General features: G+C 40.9%; 2 protein-coding genes across 4 annotated transcripts in view; one reads left to right on the top strand and one right to left on the bottom strand.

The window, feature by feature from the left end:
• Positions 1-629: 629 nt before the first annotated feature.
• LOC118419524 (GTP-binding protein 8-like) lies at positions 630-10,366 on the bottom strand. 3 transcript variants are annotated; one of them, XM_035825942.1, is made up of 7 exons: positions 10,316-10,366; positions 9,213-9,849; positions 8,303-8,401; positions 5,028-5,158; positions 2,952-3,051; positions 1,999-2,117; positions 630-1,192 (listed from the first exon to the last, which is right to left on the bottom strand). In XM_035825942.1, the coding sequence occupies exons 2-7, from the start codon at positions 9,765-9,767 to the stop codon at positions 1,123-1,125; spliced, it is 1,074 nt and encodes a 357-aa protein (XP_035681835.1). In that variant the 5' UTR covers positions 9,768-9,849; positions 10,316-10,366; the 3' UTR covers positions 630-1,122. The 3 variants fall into 3 exon arrangements, with proteins under 3 accessions (XP_035681835.1, XP_035681833.1, XP_035681836.1); XM_035825940.1 differs by lacking the exon at positions 2,952-3,051 and adding an exon at positions 2,807-2,906; XM_035825943.1 differs by lacking the exons at positions 630-1,192; positions 1,999-2,117; positions 2,952-3,051 and adding an exon at positions 3,586-3,706.
• Positions 10,367-10,571: 205 nt separating this feature from the next.
• The window catches only part of LOC118418866 (THO complex subunit 2-like), a 38,418-nt gene continuing 29,678 nt past the window's right edge, over positions 10,572-19,311 (top strand). Inside the window, exons 1-7 of the mRNA XM_035824962.1 lie at positions 10,572-10,697; positions 11,090-11,157; positions 13,573-13,664; positions 15,369-15,420; positions 16,904-16,974; positions 17,669-17,793; positions 18,693-18,826. Of these exons, the coding sequence (XP_035680855.1) occupies positions 10,630-10,697; positions 11,090-11,157; positions 13,573-13,664; positions 15,369-15,420; positions 16,904-16,974; positions 17,669-17,793; positions 18,693-18,826 (610 nt within the window). The 5' untranslated portion in view covers positions 10,572-10,629. The remainder of the gene's footprint in view (positions 10,698-11,089; positions 11,158-13,572; positions 13,665-15,368; positions 15,421-16,903; positions 16,975-17,668; positions 17,794-18,692; positions 18,827-19,311) is intronic.

Raw genomic sequence — 19,311 nt, 5'->3', positions numbered from 1 at the left:
CCCTTGGGCCACACATGTGCAAGTCACTACAGCAGGGGGCTGGTCCGCTGGTAGTGATGTGTGTTTAACTTCCATGCTCTTCCTCATTAGTGCTGAGTGCTAAGCAGAGAAAGCAGCATGTACCATTTTTAAAGTCTTTGGTATGACTCGGCCGGGGATCGAACTCACGACCTACCGAATGCAAGGCGAACACTCTAACCACTAGGCCATTGCACCGGTACGTTTATTATATAGTGTAGTGAAAAATGGCAAATTCATTTTAAAAGTTCAACTAGCTTGTGTCACACAATCTCTTGCTGACAGTCGCTAGGGGCCCAAATCACAGCATAGGGGATCGAAATCACAGCATATGGGATCCAAATTACAGTGTAGAAAAGGCCTGGCGAGAACACTGCTAGTGCTCTACATTTACAACCACTATATCCTAAGTTAATGCCAGTGGTCTGTTAGTAATCAAATATGAAATGACAAAAAAGAGAACTATTTTGAGTCAAACACTATTATTATAAAGCAGACTACCTTCACTGGTATATATTAATTAACACCCTTATATGTTGTCTTGTTGAGCAACAAAAGAAGGATACGGACTTTAGATTTTCTGTCATGTTCTGTCTGAGTAAAATGCTGCGTTTTTTTCTACAAAATGCGGTAACAATGAAATAAAGCTGGGAACACATTTTGACTTCTTATTTGTTTTTCTATCGCTGTTTGAAACTATTTTCTCATGTCATTTTTTCCATCATGTCTGAAATATGATGAAAAAATTTATTGTCAGCTTTCTTGCTGGTCCATACATAATGATATAATAATATGATAATATAATAATTTAATGATTTTTAGTGGAATTTACTGTGCAGATGTTGTCACATTGGTGCACCAAATCCATAGTGTGTTTTTGGCACACAGTTAGACAGATAAGGTGAAGAGGCTCGGTGGGCGTCACTCCACCGTCGGAAAGTCGTGTAAAGTGCCTTTCCCAAGGGTCCAACTTTGAGGCATGGTGGGTATCAAACTTGGGACATTTCGATTCCGAGCCGAACGCTCCACCAATTGTGTCACACCAACACCACACAAAAGTCCATACATAAAATTGAGGATTACAATAAGTATAGCATCTGCTCATCACTTGAGGGAGTCAGTGACCTGTGCAAAGAAGTACTGTAGCAGTGGGACCCCATCTCCAGTCATGCCACTGTGTGGGGAGAGAAGAAAAGGGAAAAATACATTTTTTATCTAAACGTACATACACTGGTACATGTATTACCATTTCCTTACAAAACTGACCAAGAATCTTTTAGTCTATTAAAGCTTTTTTCTACAACTATGAAGCAGCTCATTGTTGACTGTCGGTGTGCAAGTGGACAAGACAGGTATTTTTTCATGGAAGCTCATCTGTATATCTGTTGGTAGTTATCACAGTACAAAGCTAAACTTTCTACCAACACAAAGCTATACATGGATCAAATTTTCAACGACCACTGTCGCCTTCTTTAGGATCAATACTGGCGACCAATCACTTCAGAATGTAAACTCGCGAGAGTTACAAACACATGATCTTATTAACGTGATCTTGCGGATACGTGACGTCAGCATTTGGTTAAACGTGCCAGGAAGTTTATAACACCCACCGCGTACCGGCTCTGTTTAGTGATGGCTGGAGTGCCCTGATGTAAAGGGCTTCCTTAATACCTCTTACAGGTATTACTGTAAATGCATTTAAGTTCACAGAGATTTAATTTCGCGGTAGTGGGAAAATTGACTTTTTGCGGTGGTTTTAATTTCGTGGTAGCACTATGCACTGTAGTCTCTTATTGCCATGGAAAATTGTTCACGGTGGTTTTAAATTTGCCGTGAAGCGGCCGCGCGGCCGCTGCGAAAAATGCGACCATTAAACCACTGCAAAAGTTTCTGCATTTACAGTATTTTATCTATTTAGGAAACTTTAGGATGGTACCTTCAATCATCTTTAAGAAGCCCAAAATTGATATCAACCCTTACCTGACCAGGAACACCTGAGGAAGACATGCCTTTGTTCTCTCCTTGATCACCTGTCTCACAGCCAGGACATTCTTGAGGAGGACATGTTGCGACACCTTGTCTATCTTTGTCATCACCAGCTGGAAAACATAACATGCAGCTGGTCATTGTTTCATTCTCTGTGGATCCTTTATGAAAAATACACAAACATCTCAAACACTGCAAATACTGTGACGACCATCTCTACATACATGTAATAATTTTAGATAGATAAAATTTTTCATTGACACAATCTTAAAGTTATGATCATGAAATCCTGTCCTGTGACCACCTGTCTAAATTGACTAGATTTTAGCAGTCCCTTGAGAGGTCCTTGACTGTATTTAGGTTTAACCTTTAGTTAATATGCTATGGTCACATTTGCACTGGTGCCCATAGTAGCTGTAAACCTGACTGGGCCCAAAGGCCACAAAATTTCCTGGTGGACTGCCTGATACCCTCTTGGCATGCTCGTGATTAGTGTGTGACGTCTATCTGTTACCAGGTCCAGGTTTGATTTTAACTCCAATCTAAAATAAATTTTGATCCCAACCAACTTATATCAAAGACTTTAAAAAATGGTGCATGCTGTTTTCTCTGCTTAGCACTGAGTATTTGGTTAAAAGTATGGGAGTTGAACACATACAACTATGTACCAGTGGACTTACATCACAAAATGATTGCACCAAGTTGTGTGTGGCCCAAGGGGTATCAAAATGGAGATGGGTGCCACCCTATCGACCATCTGACGGACTGTGAATTACACTTCAAAATCTGACGAAACACATACCACGTACGGCCGCTTAAATTCCTCAATCATCTCTATAGCAACGGTATCCCATGACGCGATTCCAGCGGCGCCATCTACCATGAAGACCGCCATTCTCAAACTGCAGGAAGAGAGGATACGCAGTAGTCAGGGAAGGCGGACTCACCACGTAACGTAACCTGGCGTGTTCCAGCATCTCGATCCTGTGCCAGTCCTGACGCACGATGCCTAACTTGCCATCTACGAGCACCACTGTTAATACCAGGCTGGTAGGGAGAAAGGTAACAGATCAGACAAGATGGCCAGTCCTGACACATGATGCCTAACTCTATGAGCACCACTGTTAATACCAGGCTGGTAGGGATAAAGGGTAACAGGTCAGACAAGATGGCCAGTCCTGACACATGATGCCTAACTCTATGAGCACCACTGTTAATACCAGGCTGGTAGGGAGAGAAGGTAACAGGTCAGACAAGATGGCCAGTCCTGACGCATGATGCCTAACTCTATGAGCAGCACTGTTAATACCAGGCTGGTAGGGAGAAAAGGTAACAGGTCAGACAAGATGGCCAGTCCTGACGCATGATGCCTAACTAAGTGCCATCTATGAGCAGCACTGTTAATACCAGGCTGGTAGGGAGAAAAGGTAACAGGTCAGACAAGATGGCCAGTCCTGACGCATGATGCCTAACTAAGTGCCATCTATGAGCAGCACTGTTAATACCAGGCTGGTAGGGAGAAAAGGTAACAGGTCAGACAAGATGGCCAGTCCTGACGCATGATGCCTAACTAAGTGCCATCTATGAGCAGCACTGTTAACAACAGGCTGGTAGGGAGAAAAGGTAACAGGTCAGACAAGATGGCCAGTCCTGACGCATGATGCCTAACTTGCCATCTATGAGCAGCACTGTTAACAACAGGCTGGCAGGGATAAACGATAACGTTAGGTCACCTTTATCCCTGGGGTAACGTATATTCGTTGTATTAAAAAATAGGGTATTTTGGGATCGTCAAATCGAAAGATTGAAAATATTATAAATAGATTGAAACCCATGTACTTTAACCTGAAATCCCTCTATACACATTTCTTTCAAATACAACGGATATAGGTTACCCCACGGATAAAGGTACCCTAACGTTAATCCTATGGTTAAAGATTCGAAGTAAAAATTCATACAAGATTTTTGCCATCAAATAACCTAAGTAAGGGCTAACGACATGGAATGTGGGCCAGAAAAAATGCAATTGAGCATGTGTATGCTGATATAATGTGTTCATTTTCTTTTCGGTCCAAAATTCCGTCCACTGGATTTTGTTAGGTCGTTTTTTTCGTACAGGAACAAGAAGAAAAATTGGTTTTGTAATGGAACAAAGTCTTCTTCGTTTCACAACATTCTTTTAATTCTTCCGTAGACGTTTCGGCGACTGTCTTTCGTCTTCATCAGTACAGAACAGGGCTTTAGCCAGCTCGAATTTTTTTTCCGTCAACCAATTACAATCGTCGCGAAAACCGCGAAAATTAATTACAAGGACTGAACTGAGACCTTGAAAAACGGGTTTTAATGAGATTATCGTATGCGAAAGGGCGCCGACACACATTGTCAACAATCATAACAATAGCAAAACAAACAGTGTGTGGCTTTTACGGCCGTGGACGGCGTCCCCAAGCCGCCTGTAGCTTCCACCAAGGATTTTTGTCGTCAAGGTTGACGGATTGGTTTTAAAATTTTTCCGTCAGACGCAGCAAATTTCCGTCAATTGACGGAAAAACGGACGCTGGCTAAACCCCTGGTACAGAATGAAACAAATATTATCGGTGCCATATGAACTAGACAGAGTCAGTGCAATCTAAACTTAGCCATGTTTGGGACCGCATCCTTGCCACTACGTCACAAAGGATGATTAACGTATCACGTTCGAGAACATTCCATGTCAAGTAATTACGTCACAATACAATAGGTTAAGTTTGGATTGCACTGACTCTGTCTAGTTCATATGGCACCTATATTATTGGTTTCATTCTGTACTGATGAAGACAACAGATAGTCGCCGAAATGTCTACGGAAGAATTAAAAGAAGGTTGTGAAACGAAGAAGACTTTGTTCGATTGATCTACCAACCTGATGAAACTATTTACGGGTGGTTTTGTAATGGTTCTTACCCTTAGTACTACTGAAATATCTAAATATGTAAAGACCTGGTGTACAAAAAACACATTATATTACTAGTAGTTGTGACTTACTTCTTCCTCTGTAGCAGATAGTCCTCCACGATGTGTACAAAGTCTGCTGGCTGCCTGTACCCGTATCCAGGCATGTCTACCAACGTCATGGCACTGCCCACCCTGAAGAAGTTAGCCATCTTGGTGTGGCCCTGGAAACAGGACAGAAAATTACCTTGGGTTTTCAGCCTTGTCAGAAACTTTTAAAGTAGTAGGCTAATATCTGAAAGTAGCAGGCTGCTGAGCTTGCAGCGAGGCACGAAGTGAAAAATTTGTAAATTTAGACTCCTAAACATTGTTTTTGGTGTATTCTGGGCAACTTTTCTTGTCAGCTTATATCTTGGAATTAACCTCTACCATTTTGTGAAAGAATCCATCCACAATCAGGCATGTTGTGTTTCTAGTTATAGTCCAAAAAATAGTCACAGGCACACAGAGCTAGATGTGTGCACTCAAAGGTCCAGATATTAGAACTCCGCCTCCTTGGAGGTGTGGTGGCAGTGTCTGCTGCAAGCTCAGATAATGTAAACAACAGAGAAAACCTAATACACGTGTGGGACATTCGTCAAAATGACAGTTTTCAGATCCCTGAAGACCCAGTAAGCTATCAGAAAACTGCCAGAGCTGTATCAAGACAAATTGCTGGGGGATTTTGTAACAAAAGTAGGCGGCTGAAAAATGTAAAGTAGGCGGGGAAAATAGCCGGCTGCCGGCTTGATTTGACAAGGCTGGGTTTTATCTGAGGCAAAATTGATCAAGCAACTGGATACATCCTCTACGAAACTGGTTACTTAAAGACAAGGAAGGGTTCTACAAACGAACAGAACAGTCCACATTTTACTTTGACAGTGCTGGCGTGATCAACTGTAACCTCAGGGAATATGCACTCTAGTACAGTACTACTTCTCTAGCATGCTTTTATACACTACAGTATACGTTAGGTTGTATTGAGAAATTAAGGAATGCAAAATAAAAAAAAATATGTCTTGAAAGTATTTGTGTATATCTTCACTGTTGTAACTTTGTAAGTACCCCAAACATTTTGTTATACTGTGACAATGTATATATAGTACATGCATGTAGCAAGAAGGGGTGCTGTACGCGAGGTGAGCAGAAGACAGCAGGAAAATGTTTGCGGTGGTTTTTAGTTTGCGGTGAAGTGGCAAAATGTGACATAAAACCACAGCGAAAGTTTATGATAATTATTTGCATTTGAGGAACTAACTTTGTCACCGTGACAAATTAGCAAAACAAATAATTGAGTTTCTGCACTAAGGCAGGTGTAACGCAGGTGAGGGATCACGCACACAGGGCGTGATTCACAGGTGTATGGTAAGGACTTATACTGCTACAGGAGTAGTCTGTTCATTCGACGCTTGGCACGACCCACAGGAAACAACAAGTTTGTCTTTCTACGGTTCTTTTTCATCATGGAGGCGGAAGCAGTTACAGAGGCTATTGAACTCAACAAGCTAGCGATTCTGAATGCTGTTTCCGTCATGATGGATCAAAAGTTGGGTGAGCTGAAGAAGGTGAGCTGAAGAAGGTACTGGCTGAGAAGCAAGTACAGCAGTTGAACTTGAAGAAAATGAAGACAGACGAGGCGCCCAAGATAAAGAGGAAGGCCTTCCAAGAACAGTACGACTTCACACAACAGCTGAAGGAGAAGCTGGAGGAAGCAAAGACGGAGGTGCAAGGAGGGAAGACGGAGAGAGCTCTCCATTCACTTACTGAAGGTGAGAAGTTGATTTCCTTCTGTCAAAAATGCATTCTTATGGCAGACAACTCCGAAGCCGGCTGGCTTACTGTGCAAGAATACAAAAAGAATGAATTGGCAGACAACTCAGATGATGAGAAATGTATTTTTAAGGCAGAGATGAGGGCGAAGAAGGCCACGAAGGAGTACGAGGAAAAGTGGACAAGAATTTTCAACCACCATTTAGGTTTTAGGGTAACGCTGCATCTTCTGTCCCAAGCATTAAGAAGCCGGGCATTTGCATTGCCTGTGGGGAGGAGGGGCACTGGAGGGGTACGTGCTCCAAGTTGTGCGCCTTCAGGTAGAAGGGGCAGCAGTTCGAGACCATGGCCAGCAAGAAAGTTTAATTGAATTTTGTTTTCGTAAATTTCAATTTCAGACTTCTCGCATGCAGAGTGACTGAGTTGTCAGGGACAGAGAGACTTCGTCGGAGACATGCCGTGAATTTCTTCTTTGAGGGAATTTATGAACTTAAAAGATTTTGAGTTCCAAGAAGGAGATCCAGATATCAGCGTCAGAGGGAGACTGAAAAGAAACATTGAATTTTGAGAGAATGCTGGTGCACCTGAGTTTATTTTGGACACTATTAGACATGGTTACAGATTACCGTTGATGCATTTACCACATTCTAGAGTTTTGCATAATAATGCTAGTGTGAAGGCTAATCAATAAGTCAACGCACGCGCGCCCATCTTAACACTTGTGTTGGTGTTTCATTGTGTGTATGTGAAGTGTATACGCATTGAGAGGTAGTGCTGTGTGAAGGGGTGATGCAGAAACTGCATTTACAGAATCTTTTGCAGGGAGTTGTTGCTAGCCGTTCCCCTTTCATGTGCTTGAGGCACCTCATCAAACATAGGACACCCATGTTATGTCCCTTCCTGACATGCCCTTCCATGGATTTGAACCATGATTTATTTATTTATTTATTTATTTATAAGGATTCTCCATTTGGAGGGTATGGCGAAACAGGTGTTAAGGACACCTTTTCAAAGCCGCCATGCACACATGTGCACATGTTCGCACATGTCTACACGCGGCGGGGTTATACCGCCCCTTACGGGGTGATATACCCTTTCGCTGGCTGATACGGTATGTAGGTTCGCCAGGCCTCCAACCGGGTGATTTGAAGTGAATCACCAACTCCAGACAGAAAGGTTTGCTCCATCTCACACTGCACCATCGCACGTGTGGGGGTTCTTTAACGTGCATGGGGTGTGACTCTCCCCATACACGGGACCTCCATTTAACGTCCTATCCGAGGGACGGCCCTAACCGAAGCTAGGTACTCATTTTCACCTGAGTATAGTGAGGAAAGCCGTGTAAAGTGCCTTTCCCAAGGGCACAAGATCGGTAACACAGCAGCTGGATTCGAACCCGCAACCTCTCGGTCACGAGGCGAAGACAGTACCACTGTGCTACGCGGTCCCATGATCTCCCAGCTACCAATTTTTGGAACCTGGAGCTCAACTGTGATGGGTTCTCAGTTGAGCTACAGGGATAACACTAATCACTTGCTTAAACTACTGATGAATCCTACCGGAGTTTTGGATGTCTTGACTACCAGGTTAGGAACCTCTCTGAACAGACACTGCAACAGGGTGGACTTTCCAACGTTACTGCGACCCATGATGGCAATCTGGAAAATAGCAGGCCAGTTGATGAATAAAGAGACTCTTTTTACACATTCAAGTTTTCAACTGTTGTTTTATTTCCAGTTTTTGTGACCATCTGTCACTTTCCAAATGGTATCAGCACCATCAGCATAGGTTAACATTTGAAGTGATGAATACAATTCCTAATACAAGTAAATACAACATGTGCGAGCTGAGCAGACCCTAGGATTGAACTCGAGCCCACGTATCAATAGAATCTGATCCAGATGACCATGCAGTGTGGTTGCCTTACCACTTGCACCACAGATGAAGGCTACAAACTCTTGTCTGCCCCAATTGATATCTGCTAATGATTTGTACTGTGTAGTTAGCCAACCCCAAAACTGGATGTTGGAGTTTTCTTTTACCACAGTCAATGTCTCTCATCTGATAACATTTCAATGCCTTAGCCCTATCAGAAATCTTCCTTAGAGCTTCTAACTGGAGTGATACTTCTCCGATGAACATAATATAAAACGTGGCTTAGTTTTATCCCCTCGAAAGGGTTGCGTGATTGGCGAAATGGCAAAATGGCGAGTCCTGTCAACCATGTGGTAGATGTCGGTCAAGGGGCACTTCCTCTAGCGTAATTGTCTACGATTGCCCAACTGGTCAATCTTATCATGATTGTGTCTCACTCCATATAGTGGCGGGAAGCAGCACTCCAGTTAGAAGCTCTGAGGAAGATGTCTGATAGGTATCAAAATGTAAGCAGGTAACTCCAATATCCAGCGTCATAAATGTGCTACCAACCTGATGAAATTATTTTTGGATACAAACAACACTTTTCCTCACCTCTGGTCTGCTGTTTTCTGGTGCGTGATCTGGGCTTGGAGCAGACAGGACAAACTCAATCTTGTGTCTCTGCCCTGCTGGTCTAAACAACTGAGCAGCTCTCTGTACTTCTTCCCCTGTGGGGTCCACAACTCGCTCTATCTGTGGCAGGAGCGGGACCTGAACCAAGGGCTGGAGGTCGTCTATGGGGTTTAGAGAGAATTTTTTCTTCTTGGTTATTGTTGGGGGTTTTGCCGATACTGCTGCTGTGTTGGAGAAAAGTCTTGAGCAAGTAAAAAACTTGGAAGACGTTTCAAAATTCCGTAAGTGTAACCTTGGGTGGCATTCTGTCCTTGAGTTTTTTCTGCACAGTATTGAGTAGTGTGATTTTCCTTTATGTAGTGGTTGTTGTGTGGTCAGTCCTTTCTTTGGTGTTATCAGGTTTGTCTGTGCCATGAACACAGTGGTAGGAGCATCCTCGTAGTTTGTGAAACAATGGGAGAGGCAGCGTAACTGAGACTCCGACCATTGTAACTGTTTTATGCCTCTTCTGGTTAGGCCGGACATATGTAACATCCTTGATCAATGTCAACGATTCTGCTCAGTACTCCAGGCAGCTGCACACCTCTTAGTTTTGTTCTCCAGTCTGACTCGAAGGCTGTCACAGAAAAGACAATAACAATAGAAATCAATACCAATCACTTCTCGGTATTCGTATGTATTGTAATTTTGCTATCTCCACTGTATTTTGAACTGCTTGAAGTGCTCACTATGGCATGTCTGGAGCTCAAGATACCTGCATACCAATGTCATTTGATACGAATCATAAAAGTGATATAAGGAACCAAAATTCTTTATTTCAAGTTTTCACTTCCAATATGCAAGGCAGTCTTGAGCGCTGTGCTGACTTGGTTATTGTGCTGATCCTTGTAAGTGTTAGATAGATATGGGGAGGGGGGCGACTGAGGAGGACGATTTGAAAAAAAGGTTTGAGTTCCAAAAAGACATTTCAACAAATTATCATGACTTAAAACGTGCGTGTACAATATCATCACCCCCTTCACTATGAATCTGACTGATAAGGGAAATTCTAAATGATCGATAAAACTTACAAAACCATTTACCTTGTCCCTCACGAGCACACACATGTATCACACATGGATCACGCAACTTTCCTAACTGCAGTTCTCATCAAAGTCGCTAGGTGGCATCATGACTAACTGGACAGGCCTTTCTTTTATCCGAATCTTACATGTATTGTTCAGATTGGAGGGAAATGACTCAATATATATTTCTGATGACGAAAATTATGTGTCTCGTTCTAACATGACGTTAGTGAACAATTTCACCTTTTTTATCGTAAATCTTTCAAACCTGTTAAAGGTCACGGGGTCACGGATGCAGGTAACATCCGGGCACTTTCCTATCATACGAATGCATGATGGCGGCCGTCTGTTTGACTGCCGAGAACCTAAAGAATTGGGAAAAGAGCGGAAAGTCGGACTTGTAAGTAGGATTTTCACCCAATTATTGTTATAACGTGCTGTTTAATATCTAGAGAAATATTTTGACGTTTTATTTGGCTTACTAGACCAATTGTAAGCTTGTTAAAGTGGTAGATAGCTGGGCGCTATCACTGTGATCATCTCTGTCGGCCATGTTGCCTTTCAGCCCGCCACAAAAAAATTGTAACAAAACAGAAAATGAATTTTACAAGACGTTTTAAACGAGGGAAATCGTGCATACAGCACAACTTACAGGTTTTATGGAGGCAAAAGTCTTAAAGATTTAGTGTATGTTTTCGTAGCTTATTTTGGAGCTTGTTTTCAAGCAAAGTTTTCAAGGATGTTTCAAATTGTTAGTTGATCAATACATGTGTGTTTCACTTTCTCTTCCAGTGTGAAGTTATGTCGAAGTCTGGCGCACCAAGATATAGACAGTTTGGCGGGAACTAGCAATACTAAAGGTGGGTGGACTTGTTTTTTTACTTGGAGAATGTATACAAAAAAACCTTTTAATAACATGCGCTGACGTTTGATTTTTGTGTTCCGGACTTGGGACTGGGTAATAACTTAGGTTATCACATGGGGTTTGTCTGTTATCAGTTTAATCACACCCATGAAATTATTGGAACCCACTTCGAGATCCGGTGTAACAGTTGAAAATTTGAATACCGGATTCGGACGTTGGAATTGCTGCTGTTATAATTTTTGATTGATCAAATTGATGACACCAAATTTTCTTAACTTTTGGCACATTTGGAAATTATCGAATGGTAACGCGTAATTTCTCGGGTAGACATGACAGAAAAGCTAGGGGAATTTCCTGGTACAATGAACCTGTAAATACTATACATAGTGTCTGTCTAGACTCTTCTCTGTCAAGCCTCAAGGCCAGTAAAAAATCAACTCTTCAGTTGGCTAAACTTGTTCGAGATCATGTTCAGTATTAGGAAATTTTACAAGTTTGTTATTACATTAGGTGAAGTATTCACAAAGGATCCTTCAATGGATTTCTGAATGTGCAAAGACAGAACGGCTTGTAAACGAATATGTAGTCACACACCTTTCAATATATACTGTCCACCAATACCAGCCTTACATGTTGATGAAAATACACATTCTATACACATGGAAAAGTCACCATTATTATCCTCAATAGTCACCATTAGGGCTGGGTATCGGTACAGCGTACCGGTACAAAACCGTTTTTTCTTATTGGACCGGTCCACAAAAACCAGACCTGAAAAAATTAGGATGTTGGACCGATCAGAAAATTAACAGCTTATTTTATCAGGCATTCACATGTTTTGGCACTAGTAGGTGGAAGAAAATAACAAGAGTGAAGTAGAGTAGAGTTTATAGTAATTTCTACCAAGTTTTACAGCCAATCATGCAGGTGCAGTTAGTGTTGAAGGATTTTAAAACGCCGGTGTAAGTCTAATACTCCACCAAACAGATTTATTTGTAGTGAAATGGACCATTGGTATGAGTCATACTGCATCAGGTCCAGGTTCAGGTCCGGACCTGGACCTGATTATCTGAACCTGAACCGGACCTGGACCTGAATTTTCTGTACCGGTACCCACCCCTAGTCACCATTATTATGTGTGTGAATTTTCATACATCTTCAACTGACAAGGTAATTTTGCACCACAGTGCTAAGAGAATTACCTATTGTCTTCAACTTGCTAATTAGGACGACAGGGACAAGGATATAACAATGGCAGTGTCAAATATGAAGTACCTGTGAAGTTGCTGTGAAGATCCTAACTGCTTTGCTTGAAAGAAAAGAACCAGAATTTTGGCAGTCATTACACAATGAGTCAGTGACTGAGTGAGAGACATAGGGCTGTGTACGTGTACTCTTATTTAGTGGTTTAGGTACAGGTCCAGACCTTAACACCTGAAATACCTGTGTCTCTACCTAATCACTAGTGGACACTACTTTTTCAGACTGAAGATAAGAAAGTAAATTCCATCTCAAAGATGATGTTTTTGTTAACCTACCACTACCAGTTGAATATTGAGAAAACTTCCAACTTTTTTTGAGAATTTGTGAATTCTGTTTTCAGTCCCTACATTATTCTCACCACATGTATTTCTCCACATACACAGTGGAAAGAAACAAATTCATCTACTGACTGTTCCATTTCAAACATATTTGGCCGTAAGCAAGACTTCTAATGCATATATTGTGACCATTTCTCTGTAGACCAATTTCTGTCCACATCATGTAAATGCATGTTTACAACATTGTCCCAGTTCTGTTTGTGTCTTCTTCCCAATTTGAGATATGTAAAGAAGAAGTACATGTATGTATGTGTAGTCAAACTTGCCCAAGAAGACCACTCGGACTCCAGATACTGATAAAATGTAGTCAATGTGGACAAGTGGTCAATATAGACAGGATTTTTAATGTTTGTGTCAATGGGAAGAATTAACTTAAGGACTTTAAAAAAGTGGTCACAATGGCCATGTTTGACATATATAGATATGCTAGGTTTGTATTGCATACCATGTATACCACCTCATGGCATATAATTATAACACCAGGTTTTTACTGAACAAGACAAGCTGTATATCATGCTTGTAGACATTTGATTATTTCCATCGGGAAAGACCCCTACTTTTTTCTTTGACGTGCTTGAAGTGTGACTCTCCTCAAACACGGGACTTCTACATAATGTACTATCCGAGGGATGTCCCTAGCAGAAGCTAGTCTAGTAGTAGGTACTCCTTTACACGAGTCCATTGAGGAAAGTGATGTAAAGTGCCTTTTCTAAGGGCATAACATCGGCCACCTTAGTGCCACTAAGATGTGATACTGTATGTACTTTGAATGTTTGATATCTGATGTTTTGGATGTTTGTTTTCCCCAGACTTCAGGAGAGCGCTGTACGAGCTGTGCCTACAGGTAGTGAAGGGGAACGTCAGACATGACAGTGCTGTCAAGGTGCTGATGGAACTGGGGGTAAGAATGACTGTATAAACTTTATCTTAAAAAGAATTGAGATTTGCCACACTTGTGGAAGGATTGACATAACTGTTGATTGTCACCTTTTGAGCATACATGTACGAGGGGTGATCAATAAGTCCTCGGCCTCACCCAGAAATGATAATCACAACTCAAATTTCAAGGCAGAACTTTGTAGTATGAAGTCTTTTATCAATATCCTCAAAATTTTAAATCATTGCAGTCATTACTTTCCATGCCATGTCTTCTTGAAAATCGGTAGCTAAATGGTGAGAAAAACAAGGGTGAACTGTGATCAGACATGTGTGGGTTGAGTTCCCCATACTTTAAATTCTCTAAAGACATTGTCAAAATGTTTGATAATGATTCCCTTCGTATCTAAAGTAAAAGACCTCTGGCCACAGCTCAATTGTCCATGTTTTTTTGTCCTTCTCTCTTACCTACCGTTACTCGGTGTCGCCTGCAAAGCAATGATCACAATAATTTGAATTTTGGTACACATTCATAATATGTCCTCAAATGTTGGACCTCCATTTAACGTCTGTCCAAGGGACGTCCCTAACTGAAGCTAGGCACTTATTTGCACCTTAGTGATCAAAGTCAAGAAAGTCGTGTGTAAAGTGCATTTCTATAGAGCACAAAATCGGTAGCATATGAATGGAGTTCTGGGTTCTTGTCCAAACTTGACCTTACATATACTATACTATACTATACAATAACCTATTGCTAAGAATGAAGAAGTACTGTTGGCACAAAATATGAACACATTCAATTCAAGATTGAAGTAGCGTATGGAAAGGCATTTAGTTATGTATGACTATATAGGGTTCTGGAATACCCACACAGACCAGAAATGGCAGGAATTTCAAGAGTGGTCCAATTTGGAAACCAGAATTCCTTCCTGGTCAAAGAATCTACAATATTCTACTCTACTGTGAACAGGATGTAACTTATTATGTGTATTATTCATATTCTACCATACTCTCAACAGGATGTACTTTATGTATATGACAGTTTACATGCCAAAAATGCTCAAAAATCTTGGGAGGTTTACCACTATTATAAGGTCTAGACTTGTGAATATTAGAAGAATTCTTTTACAAAAGTATTAGGCTAACAGATTTTGCAAGTTGTTTTCGGGTGTCGAGGTTTTTACACTCAGATCTAAGTTATTAAAAAGTATCACCAAAAACATTTTTTTAGATCTGTTATTTGTGTTTTAGCACTCTTTACCTTTACCTACTGTTGTAGCACTCTATTCAGTAATGAAATTAAACATTTCCAGGCACACATATTGTACATGTAGCAGTTTGCCTATAGCCCGCTAAGATGGTGATGGTGACCATGTCGATATGATTGAATGGATGACATTTATTTTTGTCTGCTGTAAAATATATTATATAAGCAAATATGTTGTGAATTAAACAAAAATCTCAGTGAGAATGGATACTAAATTCATAGATTGTTCGAATGTTCGGATAAATTCCAAAGTCAAACAAAGAAGAAGATGTGAAAGGTCAAAACAAAGAATCTTTTGTTCGGTATACCATATTTTGTGATTTGTTTGTGTAGATTCTCCATGATCTATGCACCTTTTTGTACAATCAATATGTCCTCATGTTGAAGAATAAGGAAAAGGTGGTACTAATTCAAAGTTGAAACTGTTGCTGACCAATGTTATGACTTGACATTATTTTGCAGGATGTTAAGAGAGACCTGTCGTCAATCATGGCCGATATCCTGTCTCTCGTAGGTAGGTTGTCTGTTCTGATTTCTGACATTTTGTGTCTGGGTAGTGTTGTTCGTGTAATGTCATTTCTTATTCTATAGAGAGTGTCGTTCTCTATGCAGATCATGCTATATGCAAGCTATGGGATGCACTTTTTTTTCAATATGCAATAAATGCGTTTAAGTTTGTGGGATTCAATTTTCGCTGTAGCGGGAAAACGGAATGGTCACGTTGGTTTTGATTTCACAGTAGAGCCATCCAGTGAACTTAAATGCATTTACCGTAGTACTGTACTGTCTGTAGTCACATACTGTAATGGAAAACTAGTCCCATCTACAAACCGTCAGTTGGAAAAAAAACAAACAGACAGAACAATGCACTTTTGGCTTTAAACTCTCATTGACCAGGGATGCCACTAGGTCCCATGTGGCCACAGTATTAAGCTTCAACCGTGATTTGTATAGCGGTAATTTTACCCTCAAGAATCCTCCGAATACCCCATTTTAACGTAAAATTCTCTAAAACTAACTCCGCACTGTAAAAAATCCTTGATAGAAGACAGTGTGTTGTTTTCATGTGTCTGCTGCAGTTTCAATCAGCAGATAGGTCTGTTTGCAATCCTGTCTGGCTGCACTGTGCCAAATTACATCTATATATTCAGTAGCTCTGTTGTCTTCTGTGCTGTGTACATGTGTAATCTGTCTGTTGGATTTTTTTTTCCAAGGTGGTTATGTTTTTGTATGTGTAGTGCTCGAAATACTGTTTTCAGCCAGTGGCAACCTGAGTCAAAAGCCAGGTTGTGCCATCAACATTTCAGGTTGCCCCACCTCCAAGTTATTACTTTCTTCAAATCAGCGACTTGATGTTATTTTTTCTTCTAGTTACATGTAGCTACTTATGTTCTATCTTATCAAGAAATAAATACAAAAGCTTATGCACGTTGGTGGGGGAAAATCTGTGTTCCAAATGCACACTGTGCTACCTGGGTTTGAAATTAAGTTGCGCCAAGCAAAACATGGTTGCGTTTGTGTGCAAGTGTGTATTTTGAGCACTGAGTGTGTCTGATTCAATATGATAACTCAAGAAGGCCTAGATAAATTGTCTTGATATTATTTGATATATGGGTAGATCTTCATAATTTTTAATACACCTCCCTAGCGGCTTTCTTTGGTACTGCAGCAGAAATTCTACTTTTTGTATCTCTTGTTCTGGACATGCGATGGTGGGGATTTTTGTGTAGTAGATAGCTCTTGAGGCAGAGAGTAAGTGATGTAGCTTTGGCCCCCTAGCAGCCTTTTTGAACTGCAAGGACAATTTTGAAGATGGGGTTGGGGGGTCGTCATGATTTTTTCTGGAAATAAGTAACCAACATTCTTATGACAACAAAACATATTTCTAACCAGTTGTTCTTTTTTGGGTTGCCTTTGTAATGTTTTTAATATTTTGATAGTAATTTAATGTTTATGTGTGAAACATTTTTATAAACAATTGTACTAACTACTTTCAGATATGGACACCATCTGCCAAGAAGACAAGGCACAGAGAGAACGCTTCATATCACTGGTGTCAGCCTGCATGGTACGTTCACAAGATTTCTTCTTTAGCTCTCCTGATTTTCCTGCTAGTCGTACATTTAGAAGTCAAGTGTTGTTTAACTTTTCAGATGATGTTTCAGAGGAGCAGTGCCTGAATATTCTGTTGTAACTTGTAAGAGCTATTATTGTTGTCTTTTGCAGCCAAGTGTTGTGCCTGAACATGTGTTGAAGGTCTCAGAACACAGTTTTTCGCCTATGGGGATTTACATGGTTAAGGACCCCAAAGTGAGGTGGTTCGACGACTCAAAACCTATAGTAAAGTGCAGATACAATTTACAAGAATTTAGTATGTTGAAGTTGAGGGTACAACCTACAAAATATCTGAAAATGAGCATAGATTTGCCGGCTCGTTTTTCTATAAAAGACACTTTGATTTGACCCCCAGCGGAGGTCATGGAACTGCAGGAGACGAACAGGAAGTGCCGGTAACAGTATCAAGGCGCAAATCCACGCTGGCCGAAGAAGCAACGTGATCCAACTTATACAGTATCAATACCGATGTATTCCTCTACCATTCACCACAGATTCCACCTCGCTGTTGTACACGCAAGAATAACTACGGCCTTTGCAAGTACTGCGGGGCACTATTTTCAAACGAACTACTTTTGGGGACGGGGGTCGCGGATAAATACTGTGTTATGAGACCTTGAAAGGGTCAATATTGTTGTCTTTTGCAGCCAAGTGTTGTGCCTGAACATGTGATGAAGGAGAGGCTTGAAGTGGATTCCCTGGAGGCAGTATCCCTCATTACTCAAGTCAAGGTGTTCAACGTCAAATACGTCAAGACAAAGACCAAACTTTTGTAAGTATCTGTTGAATGGATTTAAGTATAGCAGCTTGGTAGTGGAGTTGTGAAAAATTGCAGGAAATAGCCTGAAATACATGTATTTACAATGTAACTTTTGTTTTAATCTTAATTTTGTTAATTACAAAAAATTCTTGATACAAGGAATCAGGAAGACTTTTTGCAGGGTTCTAGCTAGTGCATTTTAGCGTAGTGGGCCACTACGCTAAAATTTGTTACCCCTACGCTAAAATAAGGGCCACTACGCTAATTTTTAACTAGTGTAGTGGTGCTTTGCTGTCATCTGCTTGTTCAACAATGACTAATAAATGTCTGAACAATGAAAAATGATGATATGCCACTCAAAACTGACCCCAAAATCCTAACTTTTAACTCTACATCTTCAAATCTCACTGTGGAAGGACCAAGACCCCCCCTTCCACACCAATCTCCTGATTAGTCGCTTTGCTACCATGCCATTCCCACTACGCTAAAATAAAATCCTGGCTAGAACCCTGTTTTGAATGTGAATTTTCAACTTTTGTGGTAAGAATAATCTATTCTATTAATCAAAGCAACAAAATAAGGCCTGGCTAACATCTGCTTGGAGGTCCAGCTACGCCAAGAACGACGTCTGCTTGAAGGACGCTGGCTAGGCTGATGGCACAAATGCTTACCGACAACATCCTTGGACTGTTCTATACCTTCACATGGGGGTGTTATTAAAAAATATTACATTGCCTGTTAAAACTACATTTAAAAAAAAACTGTGCACATACTAACAGATGACATGCCACCAAACTACACTGGAATGCAGCAAAGGGGCTTTGAGTTATAGACACAAATGTAAGGACATGACCAACCACAATACCTTCTTCAGGAGGTGATTAACAGTGAAACTTCTGTTCTTTCTGCAGCTACAAACAGCAGAAGTTCAACTTGCTACGGGAGGAGAATGAGGGATACGCCAAACTTGTTACTGAGCTGGGACAGGACGTGTCAGGCACCAACACCAGCAATACTGTCCTAGAGAACATCAAGTCTCTTATAGGTATGGACATTAATGTTGTGATGTGTATTAGTACGATCTGCTGTAGACTGATGAAATGTTGAAACTGGTAAATACTGGAGGGTTCTCTCAGTATTTTTTTACAGCGTAGGGGCCTCTTAGCCACATGGTAAACAGTACAGACATTCGCATTGTCCGGGGGTCTGTAGGCATCGTCCCCCCATAAAAGTTTAGAATTTAAAACCTTTACAAATATTATTTCTTGCATTTTGAGAGCCAGATTTTATGACATAAAGCCAACATTTAATACCTTTGTACCAAAAGAACAGAAAAGCCCCTTATTCTGGTTGTAACACAGCACAGATCAAATCAAAGTGTAACACTGTAAGGGATACAAATCACATCATAGGGGGGGCCCCCTCTGCTCAACTGTGCTTGCAAGAACCTCGCTACTGAAACCATGTTACTGTGCTAGTGGTATGAACCTCTTTAAACAAGTCTACAGATGTATGAATTTCCCCAATGTC

Source organism: Branchiostoma floridae, chromosome 7 (genome assembly GCF_000003815.2).
Source record: "Branchiostoma floridae strain S238N-H82 chromosome 7, Bfl_VNyyK, whole genome shotgun sequence".
NCBI lineage: Eukaryota > Metazoa > Chordata > Leptocardii > Amphioxiformes > Branchiostomatidae > Branchiostoma > Branchiostoma floridae.
This window is presented reverse-complemented; position numbering and strand designations above follow the sequence as displayed.